The sequence below is a fragment of the Galleria mellonella genome, unplaced genomic scaffold, assembly GCF_026898425.1.
Source record: "Galleria mellonella isolate WM207_F2 unplaced genomic scaffold, CSIRO_AGI_GalMel_v1 utg44, whole genome shotgun sequence".
NCBI classification, from domain to species: domain Eukaryota; kingdom Metazoa; phylum Arthropoda; class Insecta; order Lepidoptera; family Pyralidae; genus Galleria; species Galleria mellonella.
The window spans coordinates 4915714-4929890 of record NW_026442100.1 but is presented as its reverse complement, the minus strand read 5'-3'; the positions used below and the strand labels follow the sequence as shown (position 1 = coordinate 4929890).

At 34.7% G+C, this 14177-nt stretch overlaps 3 protein-coding genes across 3 annotated transcripts in view; 1 reads left to right on the top strand and 2 right to left on the bottom strand.

The window, feature by feature from the left end:
- The window catches only part of LOC113518983 (uncharacterized), a 234065-nt gene that overhangs the window by 185264 nt on the left and 34624 nt on the right, over positions 1–14177 (bottom strand). The gene's annotated exons all lie outside the window — the stretch shown is intronic.
- LOC128201456 (uncharacterized) lies at positions 2488–3074 on the bottom strand. The gene is made up of 2 exons (XM_052898485.1): positions 2944–3074; positions 2488–2834 (listed from the first exon to the last, which is right to left on the bottom strand). Exons 1-2 carry the CDS (start codon positions 3002–3004, stop codon positions 2488–2490), a joined length of 408 nt encoding a protein of 135 aa, XP_052754445.1. The 5' UTR covers positions 3005–3074.
- On the top strand, positions 3677–6452 carry LOC128201454 (uncharacterized). The gene is made up of 2 exons (XM_052898479.1): positions 3677–3798; positions 4323–6452. The coding sequence occupies exon 2, from the start codon at positions 4328–4330 to the stop codon at positions 6197–6199; it is 1872 nt and encodes a 623-aa protein (XP_052754439.1). The 5' UTR covers positions 3677–3798; positions 4323–4327; the 3' UTR covers positions 6200–6452.

The window sequence follows — 14177 nt, the reverse complement described above, 5'->3', positions numbered from 1 at the left end:
ACTTCCAGCAGCAGTATTTCCGAACCGATACAACAACATAACCTTCAAGAAAAGAGCATATTCCTTTTTAAAAGGCCGGCAGCACACCCGCAATGCTGTTGGTGTTGTGGGTGATCATGGGTGGCGGTAGTCACTTGCCATCAGGTGAGCCGCATGCTCGATTGCCCCTTGAGTTGTAAAAAAATCAGTCTGCTCGCCAATGTTATCATTATTATTTAAGTCTCAGAAACATCAATTTCATTGAAATATAATATTCTTATGATACGGATTTGTCTCATATTTTGCTACAAAGTAGGTACGATTCCGTGCCTCGAAAATATTTATTTGTGTAAATTTAACTAAAGAAGTGAAGAGAGTGGTTTGCCTTTTAAAACATGCATCCGAGTTTATTTGCTTTACAGCGCTCCTCGCTATGATGGGTAGAAAAGGTGAAGCTTTTCCTACTCGTAGCTCGTAAGAGCTTACGGAGTGGGGGTTCGTTGTGTGTGTCCCATGGTGCTTTGTTAAAGGGTTGAGGAGAATGATCTGGGTAGACTAGTAAATTTACTTCCACACACTGTTAAGGGACCCATACATATGCTATTAAGGTCATACTTGAAAACGAAAACAAATACTTGACCCCAGCATTATGGCACGTAAATAGAGCATAAGCTTTCTAGTAAAAACCCAGCAGAAAATTCATCATGAAGATCTAATCGTCTTCCTTGGGACGAATGGGTCGCCATGATGGATTCCCCCACATAAAATAGGGTAAGTTAGTAATAAACCACCGATACCCCGTCGCCCAGCCATAACCTTCGGGTCAGGCGATATTACATTAGATAACAAAGCAGACAAGCTACGTATCATAAAACCACATTCTAATAAAAGCCAAATTCTATAGTTTAAATATTTTCTCTTGTTTCACTAGCTAATAAAAATACATTATAAAAAGGTACATTTTTTCTCTTTACTGTATGTAATAAATTTATGTAATATTTTATTACATATTTTAATATTTTATTTAACTGTATATTTGTTATGTATTAATAATTGTAACACTTCAGCTGCCCGCTAAGAAAACATAACTATTTATCACGCAAAATTGTATGAAAAACTTGGCCCGTTTTTCTCGAAGCATTTCTATGGAGAAAATTCATTTATATAGATAGATAGATAGACACTCTTTATTGTTTCCTCCAAAAGAATACAATAGTAAACTTATTATAAATATAAATTATTTACAAGAAATAATCACAATGAGAAACCAATGGGCGATGTTATCGCTAAAAGCGATCTCTTCCAGGCAACCTTTGGATGGAGAGGAGTAATTATAAACAATTTGGTGGGAGGCACGATGAAAAGTTCTGTTAGTTCTAAATATGGAGATGAGATACATGTAATAATATAAATATATATAATATAATCTAAGAGTAGGCCATATTCTCACGAGGGAAGAGGAAGACCTGTGGCCAGTAATGGGTTTTACTGTAAATTAAAGTAAGACTTACTTATTCAAGTTAACCATTTTAAACCCTCGCATGTTCGACGCTGCATGTAGCTTAAAAGGCTTTATGGATTTTAATAAAGGTGTGTTTGTCGGGAGCGCTGCAGGCTACATGACGAGAGCATAAAATAAATATGGCTGGCGTAAACTGTCAAAATATTATGAAAATTTTAACTTTAGAAAGGAGGGCGTTTTGTGACCTTTTTATGGCAATTTTTTCGTTATCCAAATAACTTTGGTCGTGATACTTTCAAAATTTCGCATGTATACATTATTAATATAGTATAGTGGGTTTGGTTATTACATTTTTTTATGATTTTATGATTCGAAACGTCCAGGAGGTAAATATTTTACTAACTAATAATATTTTACTAACGTTATAAATTATAAAAGTTTATGTAACAGATATATAATTTATTTGCATTACTTACAGCACACAAATAACAACAGATATTTTATTTATTTATTTATTTAATAAGGTTCACATACAACTTTTACATTTTACATGCAACTTAATAACACAAAAAATAATTTTGCCTAATGTAAAAATCTTTTATACGCGAACACCACATGCACTATTATAATATTTAATAAATCATTAACAATAACAGTAAGATTATCTGAATAATAACTAATTATGAACTTATGTCTAAGATTTTCCGCAATAAGCTATATCTGCTGTTGGTGGGTCCAAAATTGATGTCAATTTGATCGCTGTGAGCATTCAGAATCCTACACAATCTGGGTACAGGCGAGTTGGCTACAGATGGGCAAAGCACCGGGTTTAAACCCGGTGCTTTGGTAAAAACCCAATAAACACCCATAAACTCCCATAATCACCCAAAAAAATAGGTTTTTACGTATTTTTTTGAAAATATGTAAGTAATACCAATAAATTATTTTTATAAATTGTATTGATCAATTCTACAATATTAAATAAAACGTTAACTAATAATATTTCAGGAAATTTTAAAAATCTATATATAATAAAATGAAAGTAATTAATTTTCAGTGTTTTCATGTTGCAGTTGATCAACATGTTGGCCTTTTGCTTCCCGTAGATACTTTAAAATTTCTTCATAACACCTCGTTCGCACACATGGCCGTATATATTTAAATTCTTGAGCCACTAACAGTCCGAAATACTCATTTCTTTTATCCTCTTCTCCATAAATTAAGCATTTAGAACAGTTTGTTTCTTCTTTCAGTAAATTTTCTTTTACTTTATCCTCGTTTTTTTTCTTTGTTGCGACGACGCTGGGTAAATCATCTGGACACTGGGTCTCACTATCGCCAAATATATTTGGAGATCGGCTTCGGCTACGGCTTGGCAGACATTTTTTTCTTTCTACAATTTTAAATTAAATTTATTAGAATAAATGCTTCGAACACACGCGATCTAAGTACCTTTTGTGTTTATTATACCTTACCTACCTAGGTATAAAAAGAGTACTTACGTAGATTTTCTTTTATTAACTGTTTTATACGAAGATCTTGATCTCTCAAATTAGCATCCATTTTACTTCCAGTGATTATCAACTAAATTAATAATCCACAAAGTATTAAATAACGTTTTTATGAAATATTTAGCACAAAAACAATACCCTTTAAATATCGATCGTCAGTAACTGTGGCTGACTTACCTATATTCTAGCAAGCAGGACTGCCAGATGTGAAGGGGAAATCCCCAATAAATTGTTGCATGTGACTGATGATGTGAGCATGTTCGTTTCATAATAAAAATGTTGCCAGGTAACCAAAAAGTCGTATGTTTTTGTGCGAATTACGATCATAATCTTTACGATCGTACATTAAAAAATAGACAAATAATAGTATGAGTACGATTTAAATCGTATATCTGTCAACCCTGCTAGCAAGACAGCGACAAAATCACGTTGCATAACAATGTAGCCCAAGCTTATATCTTATGAAATATACGGAAGAGATACGGACTTAGAAAAAACAGAAATGTTGTTCTTTGTGGAAGTCATTGATGAAATTCTATGTATTTTAGCCCGCAAACTTTCTTCAAACAAAAACAGCGCCATCTAGTATCGAGTTCTGTAATTATCTCTTTGTTTATGGATTTGAAGTAAGACCGCCACGCATGCAATACATTATGACTGGGGATTCCCCTATTCGTCGACGCTGAATATGAGGCGACGACAATCACTGTCAAACGTGTTCACTATTACTCTGACTCTGGTAACGTGACTTCCTGGTAACGTGTTAGGTAGGAAAAGCAGTAAAAAAGTGCATATTAAGGGAGCAGATTTGAAATAATATTTATACTTAACAAGAAATAATTAAAGGTAAGTGGATTTTTGAATGATACAATTATATCATGATCACTTAACAATTTTAACTTAAAATTAGATGTATTATTACAAGCTTTTATTTAGCTTGCGTTATGTAAATAAAAGTATGTAGGTATGTTCGTATGTTGATGCAATTATCCTCAATCCTCAACCGACTGGGATAAAATTTTCCATACACGTTTATTTTGGATGATAGTGCATAGTTAGCTGAGAGTCGTCATTGGATAATAATGGTGGATAGCCTAAGATGTGTACTAGATATTTATTTTTAACATAATATGCGTAAGTACCTAATCGAATTAAAGAAGTTGCTGAGAAAAATACAGAACAATACGATAATAAACTAGCGTCTGCGTTTAATCCTCCGAGGAGATGTAATTTTACAAAGGTTTTTTGTATTTATTTTATTATTTTTTTAATAAATTTATTGTAAATAACAAGAAATAATCATTGTAAAAAAATAGGCACTCTATTGTTGAATTTTCGTCAGACCAACTAATCATCGTTCATTTTTTTAGGTTCAATGGGGAGACCTAAAGATTTACGCATATGGGAGCACTACCGTACTTTACCAAACAAGTCTGTTTCTTGCAAGCTTTGTAATAAGGTCTACAAATTCAGTAATGCTGCCAAAATGCTTCAACATCTTATCACTTGTCCAAAATCTCCAGAAACATTAAAAGACTCTATGAAACTTATAAAAGATAGCTCGTCCAAAACCAAAATGTCTGGACTGTCAGAGATAGAGACAAATGATTCTTTTATAAGCCCCTCGTCGTCTGCTAACACTACAATAAATGCTGAGTTTCAAGACACCGATGATCATATAAAAACAGAATTAGCGAGAGCTATATTTGTAACAGGGACGCCATTATCGATGGTGCAACATCCTTTATGGATACAATTTTTCGAAAAATTGCAACCAAAATTTAAAATACCTTCACGTAAAGCTTTAGCGACAAAATACTTAGATAAAATATATAGAGAAATGCGTTTTGAGTTAAATGAGGAACTAAATGCTTGTAGTTACTTACACCTTCAGTGCGATGGCTGGTCTAATTTAAGAAATGAAGGAATAATAAACTTTCTTATATCAAAACCTCAACCTGCATACGTTAAAAGTTTGAATACAGAAAGTAATCCTCACACTAGTGAATACCTTAGCCAAGAAGTTGAAAAAGTAATGAAAGTGTATGGAGCAAATAAGTTTCTTGTACTTATTGGCGATAACGCTAGAAATATACAAAAGGCATTCGAATTAACAAAACTCAAATATCCACATGTTGTTCCTCTCGGTTGCTGTGCACATATCCTTAACTTGTTGTGCCAAGATATTGTAAAGATACAAGAAGTAACTGTGTTTATTATGCAAGCCATAAATATAATAAAAACTGTTAAAAGGAGTCAACGATTAAGTTCCTTGTTGATAAAATCAAGGCAGGGTGAAGATTCTACACAAACACTAAAATTGCCTTGTGCTACAAGATGGGGAAGTCATGTTACTTCGTTAAAAAGTTTGAAAGCAAATAAGATAGCTTTGCAAATATTAACAGTTAGAGAAGATGTGGTAATTTCAAGAGATATTAAATATTTAATTCTAAGTGATGATTTCTGGACGAAGACAGGGGAATGTATAAGTATTTTGGAACCAGTCACTGAAAGCATATTTTACTTAGAGAGCGACCAGAATCGTTTGCATCGCACATACATTACATTTAGAGATGTACAAGCTAAGATACGTTTTGCATTAAATGAGATTTCGACATTGAGCGAAGAAAGCAAACAGCAGATTCTAACATCAGTATCTTCAAGATGCAATATGGCAATGAGGCCAATACATTTTGCAGCATATATTCTAGACCCCAGGACTCTAGGAGTCGAACTTACTCAAGAGGAAGAACTTAAGGGTATGGAGTTTATCTACAATTTAAGCCAACACTTAAGTTTGTCAAATGTAATGGCAGATTTGGCGTGTTATAAAGCTAAAGAAAACTTTTGGGCCAGAGGATTTGTATGGAGCTCATTAGATAGCATTGAGCCCCTAATATGGTGGAAAGGTATTTGTGGTTCCACTGAGTTAAGCAAAGTAGCGATTCGTATTCTATCAGCTCCCTGTACTTCGGCAGCCACTGAGCGTTCCTTTAGTATCCAAGGCTACATACATAATAACAAAAGAAATCGACTTACAACTGAAAGAACTGAAAAAATTTCATTCATTTGTTATAACTGGAATCTTAAACATAAAGCTGAATGCGAGGACATTCAGTTTAATGAAGAAAATACCTTAGAAGCTTTCATTGAGCAAGTAAATGAACATAACAGTTTAGACGAAATAGAGCCTATCGAACCTATACAATTCATCGCTTGTAATAACTCTGAATCTGACAGTGATTGACTGTAGTTTTACATTTTACTTTCATCTCTTTCTTAATAAACTCAAAATCAAATTAAAAGTTTTTTATTCTGTAGGCTGCATAATAATATTGTCTATGTCCAGTATAGTGGACGTCTTGCGGCTGAGATGACGATGATGAAGTACAAAATCATAAACACCCAAAAATTTGGGTGTTTATGGGGTTTAAACCCAATAAACCCAAAACACCCGGTTTTTACCCACCAGACTTTAAACCCACCCAGGTGGATTGCCCATCTCTAGAGTTGGCTCCTAACACTGTTCTTCTTAACGGAGGACATAAAGGTATTTCCGATATAGATAGACATACACAAAAAAGAGATGTTTCTATGTATTATATCAAATGGTGGGTAGAGCCTTTTCTATAACAATACGTTTTAAAGTCGCGAAATGCAGTTAGTACGCTGATAAATTAAACTTTCCACGGTTTGAACTGATTGCGATCGGTCCCGGTTAAATTTCAATCACAAACGCAATAAAGGAAATTGAAAAAGAATCGTGTACGCACGGAGTGATTGCATCAAATTAAAACCCTTGGGAACGATCGCTCGTTTGATACCGGCTCCGCTTTGCCTATAAAGGTCCTCACTGATTATTTAAGAACTGCACCCTTTTTTTATGCAACTTAGAATGGCAAGCAAGCTGATGGTCCACATCATGGAAAGCGGTAACCATCGCCTATAGACATGAGCAGTACCATGGACATAACAGAGTATACTTTTTCGCCCATGATACTCCCCATGCGTTGCCATTCCTGAGGACTTGGGTGTTATTCCTCTGTACAGAGTAAATTCATTGCCATATCTCTCCCTTTAAACCGAAACACAGTCGTGCAAATGAAACTGCTTCACGGTAGAAACACGAATGGTGCAGAGGTGCTCAAGCAAACGACTTTTTTGCAGTCTAGTCTCCCTCTGGTAAAATCAAACCAATTCTGTATAGTTTATAACTTTTAACTTAAAGTGTACTATTTAATATCGTCATATTAACTCTTAACAGAACACTGTTAAACTTTAGTTGCCCATGAGGGGTTTGGCCAGTAGTTGTCACGCGTGGTAGGTGGATTGTCAACCGCAGTTACGATTAGGAGATGTTTTAAGAGGGACGCTGCTGCCCATTCTTCGCCTTCCCTTAGTTACCTCTTACGACACATACGGAATAGGGTGGCCTATTCTATGCCGGAACCATACACTGTATTTAATAAAAATAAACGATATCAACTTTGTGTTTTCAATATATTTTCTCGTCAAAATCAAAAGAAAAACATAATATTTTACAACTCGGCATTACCAAATTACAAATCAGTACCACTGTATTTTTTTTCGTCTATGTTATGCAATATTTTGGCCAGTTTTTTATCTATCTTCAATAATACTCTTTTGTAATTGAAAGAGTTTTTTTTTTTAATTTCCTTCCTGAATTTTTTTAAGTTAAATATTGAATCATAACTAGTGAAGATATTGAGTGACATATATACAAAAAGAGCTTATTCTATTTCCTACCGAATCGTTACATTGCTTGCTACGTTCGAACAGTTCGGTTATAGTAAGTAACGACCTTTAACTACGTACGTACGGGATAAAGTAAATTGATTTCAGGACGCCATTATACCCTGAACTCTATTGTTGTGAAAAAAATCTGCACTGAACTGTACTCGTATTGTTAAGACAACATTGTACTATTTTAACTGACTTCAAAAATAGTAGATTCTCAATTCTGTTTTTTCTATGTTTATTACCTCATAACTCCGTTAGTTGTAAACTTATTTAGTAAATTCTTTTTTTTTATATTTGAAAAAATATACTTACAGATTAGTTCTTGAATTTACACAATTTAGAAATTTTACCAAATTTTTTTTTAGTTTCGTAATCAAAATAAATGGTTTTGCTACAATTAAAGTCGGTTTTTTTTGCAAATACTGAATAATACTTAATAAGTGAATACTTAATAAATTAAGTATTTATTTAAATTCAAATCTTGCATGAATATATATACATTAGGTGAAAATATTTTTTATAGGTATTGTGAGTAGGTGAAAATATATTATTTCACATTATATAGGAGGTGACCAAGCAAACGACTTTTATAAAAAGTCTCCCTCTGGTGAGTCTCTCTCTTGTTTGTTTGTTTGTTACTTTAACAGCTTAACATGTAGGTTTTTTTTTATGGGTAAAAATGGTATGGTAACCCCGCCTGCGCTAACGGGATACGCTGGCGGAGCACCAGTGAACGGTGATAGATGAGAATGAAAACAGGCCAGTTAGCCTATCATGATGAATTCATAAGGAAATAACCATGATAGTTTCCAAGGGGAACTGCGAGGAGGTCAACCTGGTTGTGTATATTTCTAGCAATGGGATTTTCAGTCTCTATTACTAACAATCCCTTTCCCCCCTAACATGTAGGTTACATGTACATACTAAATGTAAATGAAGAATGACACAGACTACTTTTTAGCCCGGTCAATATTTTTTTTTATACAACTTAGAATAGCAATCAAGCTAACGACCCACTTGATGGAAAGTGGTAACCGTCGCCTATAGACATGTGCAGTACCATGGACATAACAGAGTATACTGTTTCGCTCATGATACCTCCCATGCGTTGCCATTCCTGAGGTCTCAGGTGTTATTCCTCTGTACCCAGTAAATTCACGCCATATCCCGGTCACGCGGACGAAGTCGCGAGTGAAAGCTAGTGACAAATATTTTTATTTAAATCATTTATTGTTGTAAATTAGCATTTTATAAAGCTACACTGAATTGTTGTTCAATTAATATACAAAAATAACATAACTTTCTTTTTAACGTTATCACTGAAAGCTTTCGTCAGAAATAATTTGAATAATCAAAATAAAATAAAACGTTCTTTATTGTAATACCAAAATTTAATTCAATGTTCAAATTTAATAATTAAATATGAACAATTTTTAAACAATTAAGTAGCTATGTTATTGGATGTAATTTTTTTTTTTAAGTTTTTTATTTGAATTACACAGTAAAAAATACCAATCCTTACTATAATATATATATATATATATATATATATATATATATATATATATATATATATATATATATATATATATTTTTTTTATATTAATATTATTATTCTTAACTGTCCACTGCTGAACATAGGTCTACCCCATAAAGAGGGTTTTGCCAGTAGTTGCCACGCTTGGCAGGCAGGTTGGCGACAGCAGTTAGGCAGGGGGAAAGGGATTGTTAGTAATGGAAACTAAAAATCCCATTGCTAGAATATATACCCAACTAGGTCGATCTCCTCGCGTTTCCCCCTGGAAACTATCATGGTTAATCCCTGATGAATTCATCATGATGGACTAACTGACCTGTTTTCATTTTCATCTATCACCCTTCACTGGTGCTCCGCCAGCGTATTCCGTTAGCGCAGGCAGGGTTGCCATTCCATTTTCACCCATCAAAAAAAACCGCAGTTAGGCTTTGGTGATGTTTAAAGATAAACCTGCCCATCCCTTGTTCATTAAATGTCCTTAGTCCTCTCTTACGACACCTATAGGAAAGGGGTGATCCATTCTATTCTGGGACCACACAGCCAAACCTTCGTGTAAATTTAAGAATTCAAATGAAATACAGTATAGAGTCATAAGATTCGGTTCTCTCTGTACACCTCGTAAGGAATCTAGCGTGAAGATAGCCAGTAAATCGATTGACTACAGAAAGCTTAGAAATCACCTTGAAGTTTTGATTATGCAAAATACTAACCCAAAAAACATTCAGGGCTTTACTGCTCGACCTAGAAGTAAAACTTGTAGTCTTGTAGTAAATAGGTAGGTATCCTTTCAGATTTCCTCTTAGTATGGTACACACGTATGTAGGGTCGGGAACAAAACCGGTACCCAGTAATACAATCAACTGAAGCCGTGTGTCACAATAACCAATTTAGTTGGACTTCGTGATGTCATGGTTTACTGAGCTACATTGTGGCTACACACGGGCGTGAATTGTGAACTTGTCCGTTGATGAGTGTTGATACTTATTAATATACTCAACTAACTAACAAACGTTGTATTGCTCTCTCTCTCTCTTCAGTTGTACACTTTTGAGAGAGTGGTCTTGGTTTTTATGATGATAGTGGACCGTCGATGAGACCCTCCTTGGCGATTGAGGTCCTCGCAATGCGTCTCGATCTGCTTCTGCTCACAGCCGAGCAAGAGCATTCTGCAATAGACTGCTCTGTGGCCGTTTTGATGAGGTCAATCATTTGGATAATTATAATAATTGCTCTCTATAAGTCAGTATTTTTTATAAAAGCTATACTGTGTCTCAAACTGGAGCAAAAAGTACATGTTTTTAAAATTTTATTAAAATTGGTTGAGCAGTTTCGGAGATTAGCATAAACATGACACACAACGATATATTGAGTTTTATTCCTTTTATACCACGAAGGTGGCAAATAAGCTTACAACCCAAGATGAAGATATCAGAGATAGAAATTGATTTTATTACGTGATCGTCAATTCGATGTTTAATTATCGTTAACAATTAACAATGCTATAAGAAAAGCAGGTAGCTTAGAATAGCAATCTGCATACTCCCTAAAACGCATTTTTAAAGCCATATATAAAGTCATATCACCTTAATTATTAGGAACGGTAATGCATGAAGTGTCGTGGTTGTTAGTGTATATCCTGTGACTGTTATGGTACTTTTCATATCTATCTACTAAGCGGCGTTACTATTTTTTTTATGGGTGAAAATGGTATGGTAATCCCGCCTGCACTAACGGTATACGCTTGCGGAGCACCAGTGAAGGGTGATAGATGAGAATGAAAACAGGCCAGTTTGCCCATCATGATGAATTCATCAGGAATTAACCATGATAGTTTCCAGGGAGAACCGCGAAGAGTTCGACCTGGTTGGGTATATTGCTAGCAATGGGAATCTCAGTCTCCATTACTAACAATCCCTTTCCCCCCGCGGCGTTACTATTTGCCGGCAAAGTTTGAAATGAGTCCAATAAATTGAATTCGTTTCGTGTTTATAACGGCCCTGTATTTAAAATAGCACGGTCTTTAAAACAACGACGACACACGACTCTGTAATAACTAATACAAGAAAGTTTCGAAAGAGAATCAACCTCTGAAAGCAACAGCGCGTGACTGCTCGCAATATATCGTCGTATTTTTAAAGCAATAGCTATTTGGAAGGCGCAGTGCACGTATGGATACCGTCGGAGAAAAGATAGTTTGATGTACAACTAGAAGTTTTGATATCGCGGAATATCGATAGATTTACGGCATGGAAATCCACGGATTGTAAATCAAACCTGTCTGGGTCTGGGAGGTTCGCGAAGGGTTTTTGCTTTTCCACAGCTGAGTTATGGTTTTGGGTGGATTTAGTAATGCATTAATATTGTAGCGGTTTATATTCCCTTGTCCAAGGTAGCTTAACTTCGGGATGAGATGGATAAAATGTAAAAAAGCAGCCGGATTTTATATTTATCAGATATTTTTTCTAAAAAAGATTTTTAAGTCTTTAGCAGGTTTAATAAAAATGATCATTATTATTATTATTTTATTAGCCATTATATCTTCATTGCTAAACATAGGTCTCTGGGACTGACGTGCCTAAAAGACAAAAGTCCCAAAATAAATAAAGATAAAAAAAAACATAGGTCTCACCCATAGACTGTCATCAAGAATGGCGCCGTTTCTTAGTTTTTTAGTTTGTCATTGCGAGACTTTGCTAGTAGTTGCCACTCTTGGCAGGTGGATTGGCAACTGCAGTTTTTTAACCTAACCACAATTAAGCTTTTGATGTTTTAAGATGGACTCTGCTACCCATTTCTATACCATTAAGTACCCTTAATCGCCTCTTACGACGCTCATGGAATAGAAAGGGATGGCCCATTCTATTTCGGGACCACACGGCAATAATATCATGATATTATTTATTCCTTACATTTATTATCCCCCCCCCTTTCCTTTCCCACATAAGTCCCTTATTCACCAATAATATCATGGTCGTATTTATTTCTTACATTTATTATAATGGCATTTAATAACAACAAAAAAGTATAATAAAGATTGTAAGGTCTTAAAAATCTTATGGAAAAGACACGCCGCATTCTAATGTTACTAAAATACAATATCTACTATTAATACAATATATACAATAGTAAATTAAGTTTGCAAACAATTAACAAAATAGTTTTAGATTTTCCTCCGCAAAACAAACAATTTAAACTTTGACAAAATGAATATGGGAAAAACACCATTAATAGAGACGAAAGGGATTGTTAGTTATGGGGTCTAACAACCCCACTGCTAGCAATATATTCTGACAGGTCGAGATCCACGCGGTCCCTCCTGGAAACCATCGTGGTTAATTATTAATGAATTAATTCATTGCGATGGACCAACTGCCTCGCCAGAATATACCGATAGCGCAGGCGGAGTTACCATTTCGGTTTAGTGTTTAAAACAAGTTACCTCTTTAACATTCCTCTACCTTTTAATCGAAATTTGTTTTTTTTTTATACAACTTAGAATGGCAAACAAGCTGATGATCCACCTGATGAAAAGTGGTAACTGTCGCCTATAGACATGAGCAGTAACCATGGACATAACAGAGTATACTGTTTCACCCATGATAACCCCCATGCGTTGCCATTCCTGAGGACTCAGGTGTTATTCCTCTGTACCCAGTAAATTCACGCCATATCCCACCCTTCAAACCGAAACACAGCTGCTTCACAGTTGAAACACGAATGGGACAGAGGTACCCAAGCAATCGACTTTTGTACAAAGTCTCCCTCTGGTGTTGTTTTGTTTGTATTGTTTGTAATTCTACACAGCTTCAACAATACCGTATAGGCATTCTTTAGGCATTGAGACTGAAATTAGAAACGTAGTGCCTTATTCCCTTGTATTCCGTATTCCCGTTTTGTTTGAAGTGTCAACTCTCATAAACCTTTTAATGATACTCAATACTTCTGCTTATCCGTCAGATCGGATAATCTTTTTATTTACGTGGGTACGAGATTGAACAATGAATATTGAATTTGTGCTAAGAAGAAGGAATTACATAGAAGTAGTGATAAAATTGACAATTCATAGCAGGCTAGTGTATAGAAAATGTTATACGGCCGTATAACCCTACCAAATTCAGATACAACCTGCTTGCATACTTTCTACGTAAACTGTGTCGAATATATAATCTAGTAATGTAACATTTGTCATTGACAAATAATTGACATATCAAACATTTTCTATACACTAGCCTGCTATGAATTGAGAAAAATGACAACTGGTGGGGTATCTTTCGTCCTCTTTTTACTAATTATATTTGCATAGGAAGAAAGGAGACAACCGTGTGATTTACAGTTTTTATTTTATTATTCCTTCTATGTAATTCCTTATTCTTACAGTTTGTGTTAGGTGAAGTGAGATGTTAGATTGAGTAAACTAATCTATTTCAATTTTTAACTGACTTCAAAAAGGAAATTCTAAATTCAGTTGTATTTTTTATTTTTATATTTGTTACCTTATAACTTCGTCAGTTGTGAACCAATTTGGAAAATTCCTTTTTTATCCTAAGGGATTACAGATTATTTGCTTACAGATTATTTATCAAAATTCAATAGTTTAGTTTTTAAATTAAAATAACTGGTTTTGCTACAATAGAGGTCTATTTTTTTCTGTGAAATTTTAATTTTAAATTACATACATACATGATCCGGCCCGGCTTTTCACGGGTAGATAGAATATAATATATAACCTGAATTACTTGCTGATAACGTAGCTTACTACAAGTGAACGAATTTTTAAAATGAGCTGAGTATATTTTGAATAAATATTCATTGCAAAAAACAATCACCGTGTGGTCCCGGCATAGAATAGGCCACCCCTTCCTTTCCCGTGGGTAGGTATCGTAAGAGTCGACTAAGGAAGGGCGAGGGATGGGCAGCAGAGTCCCTC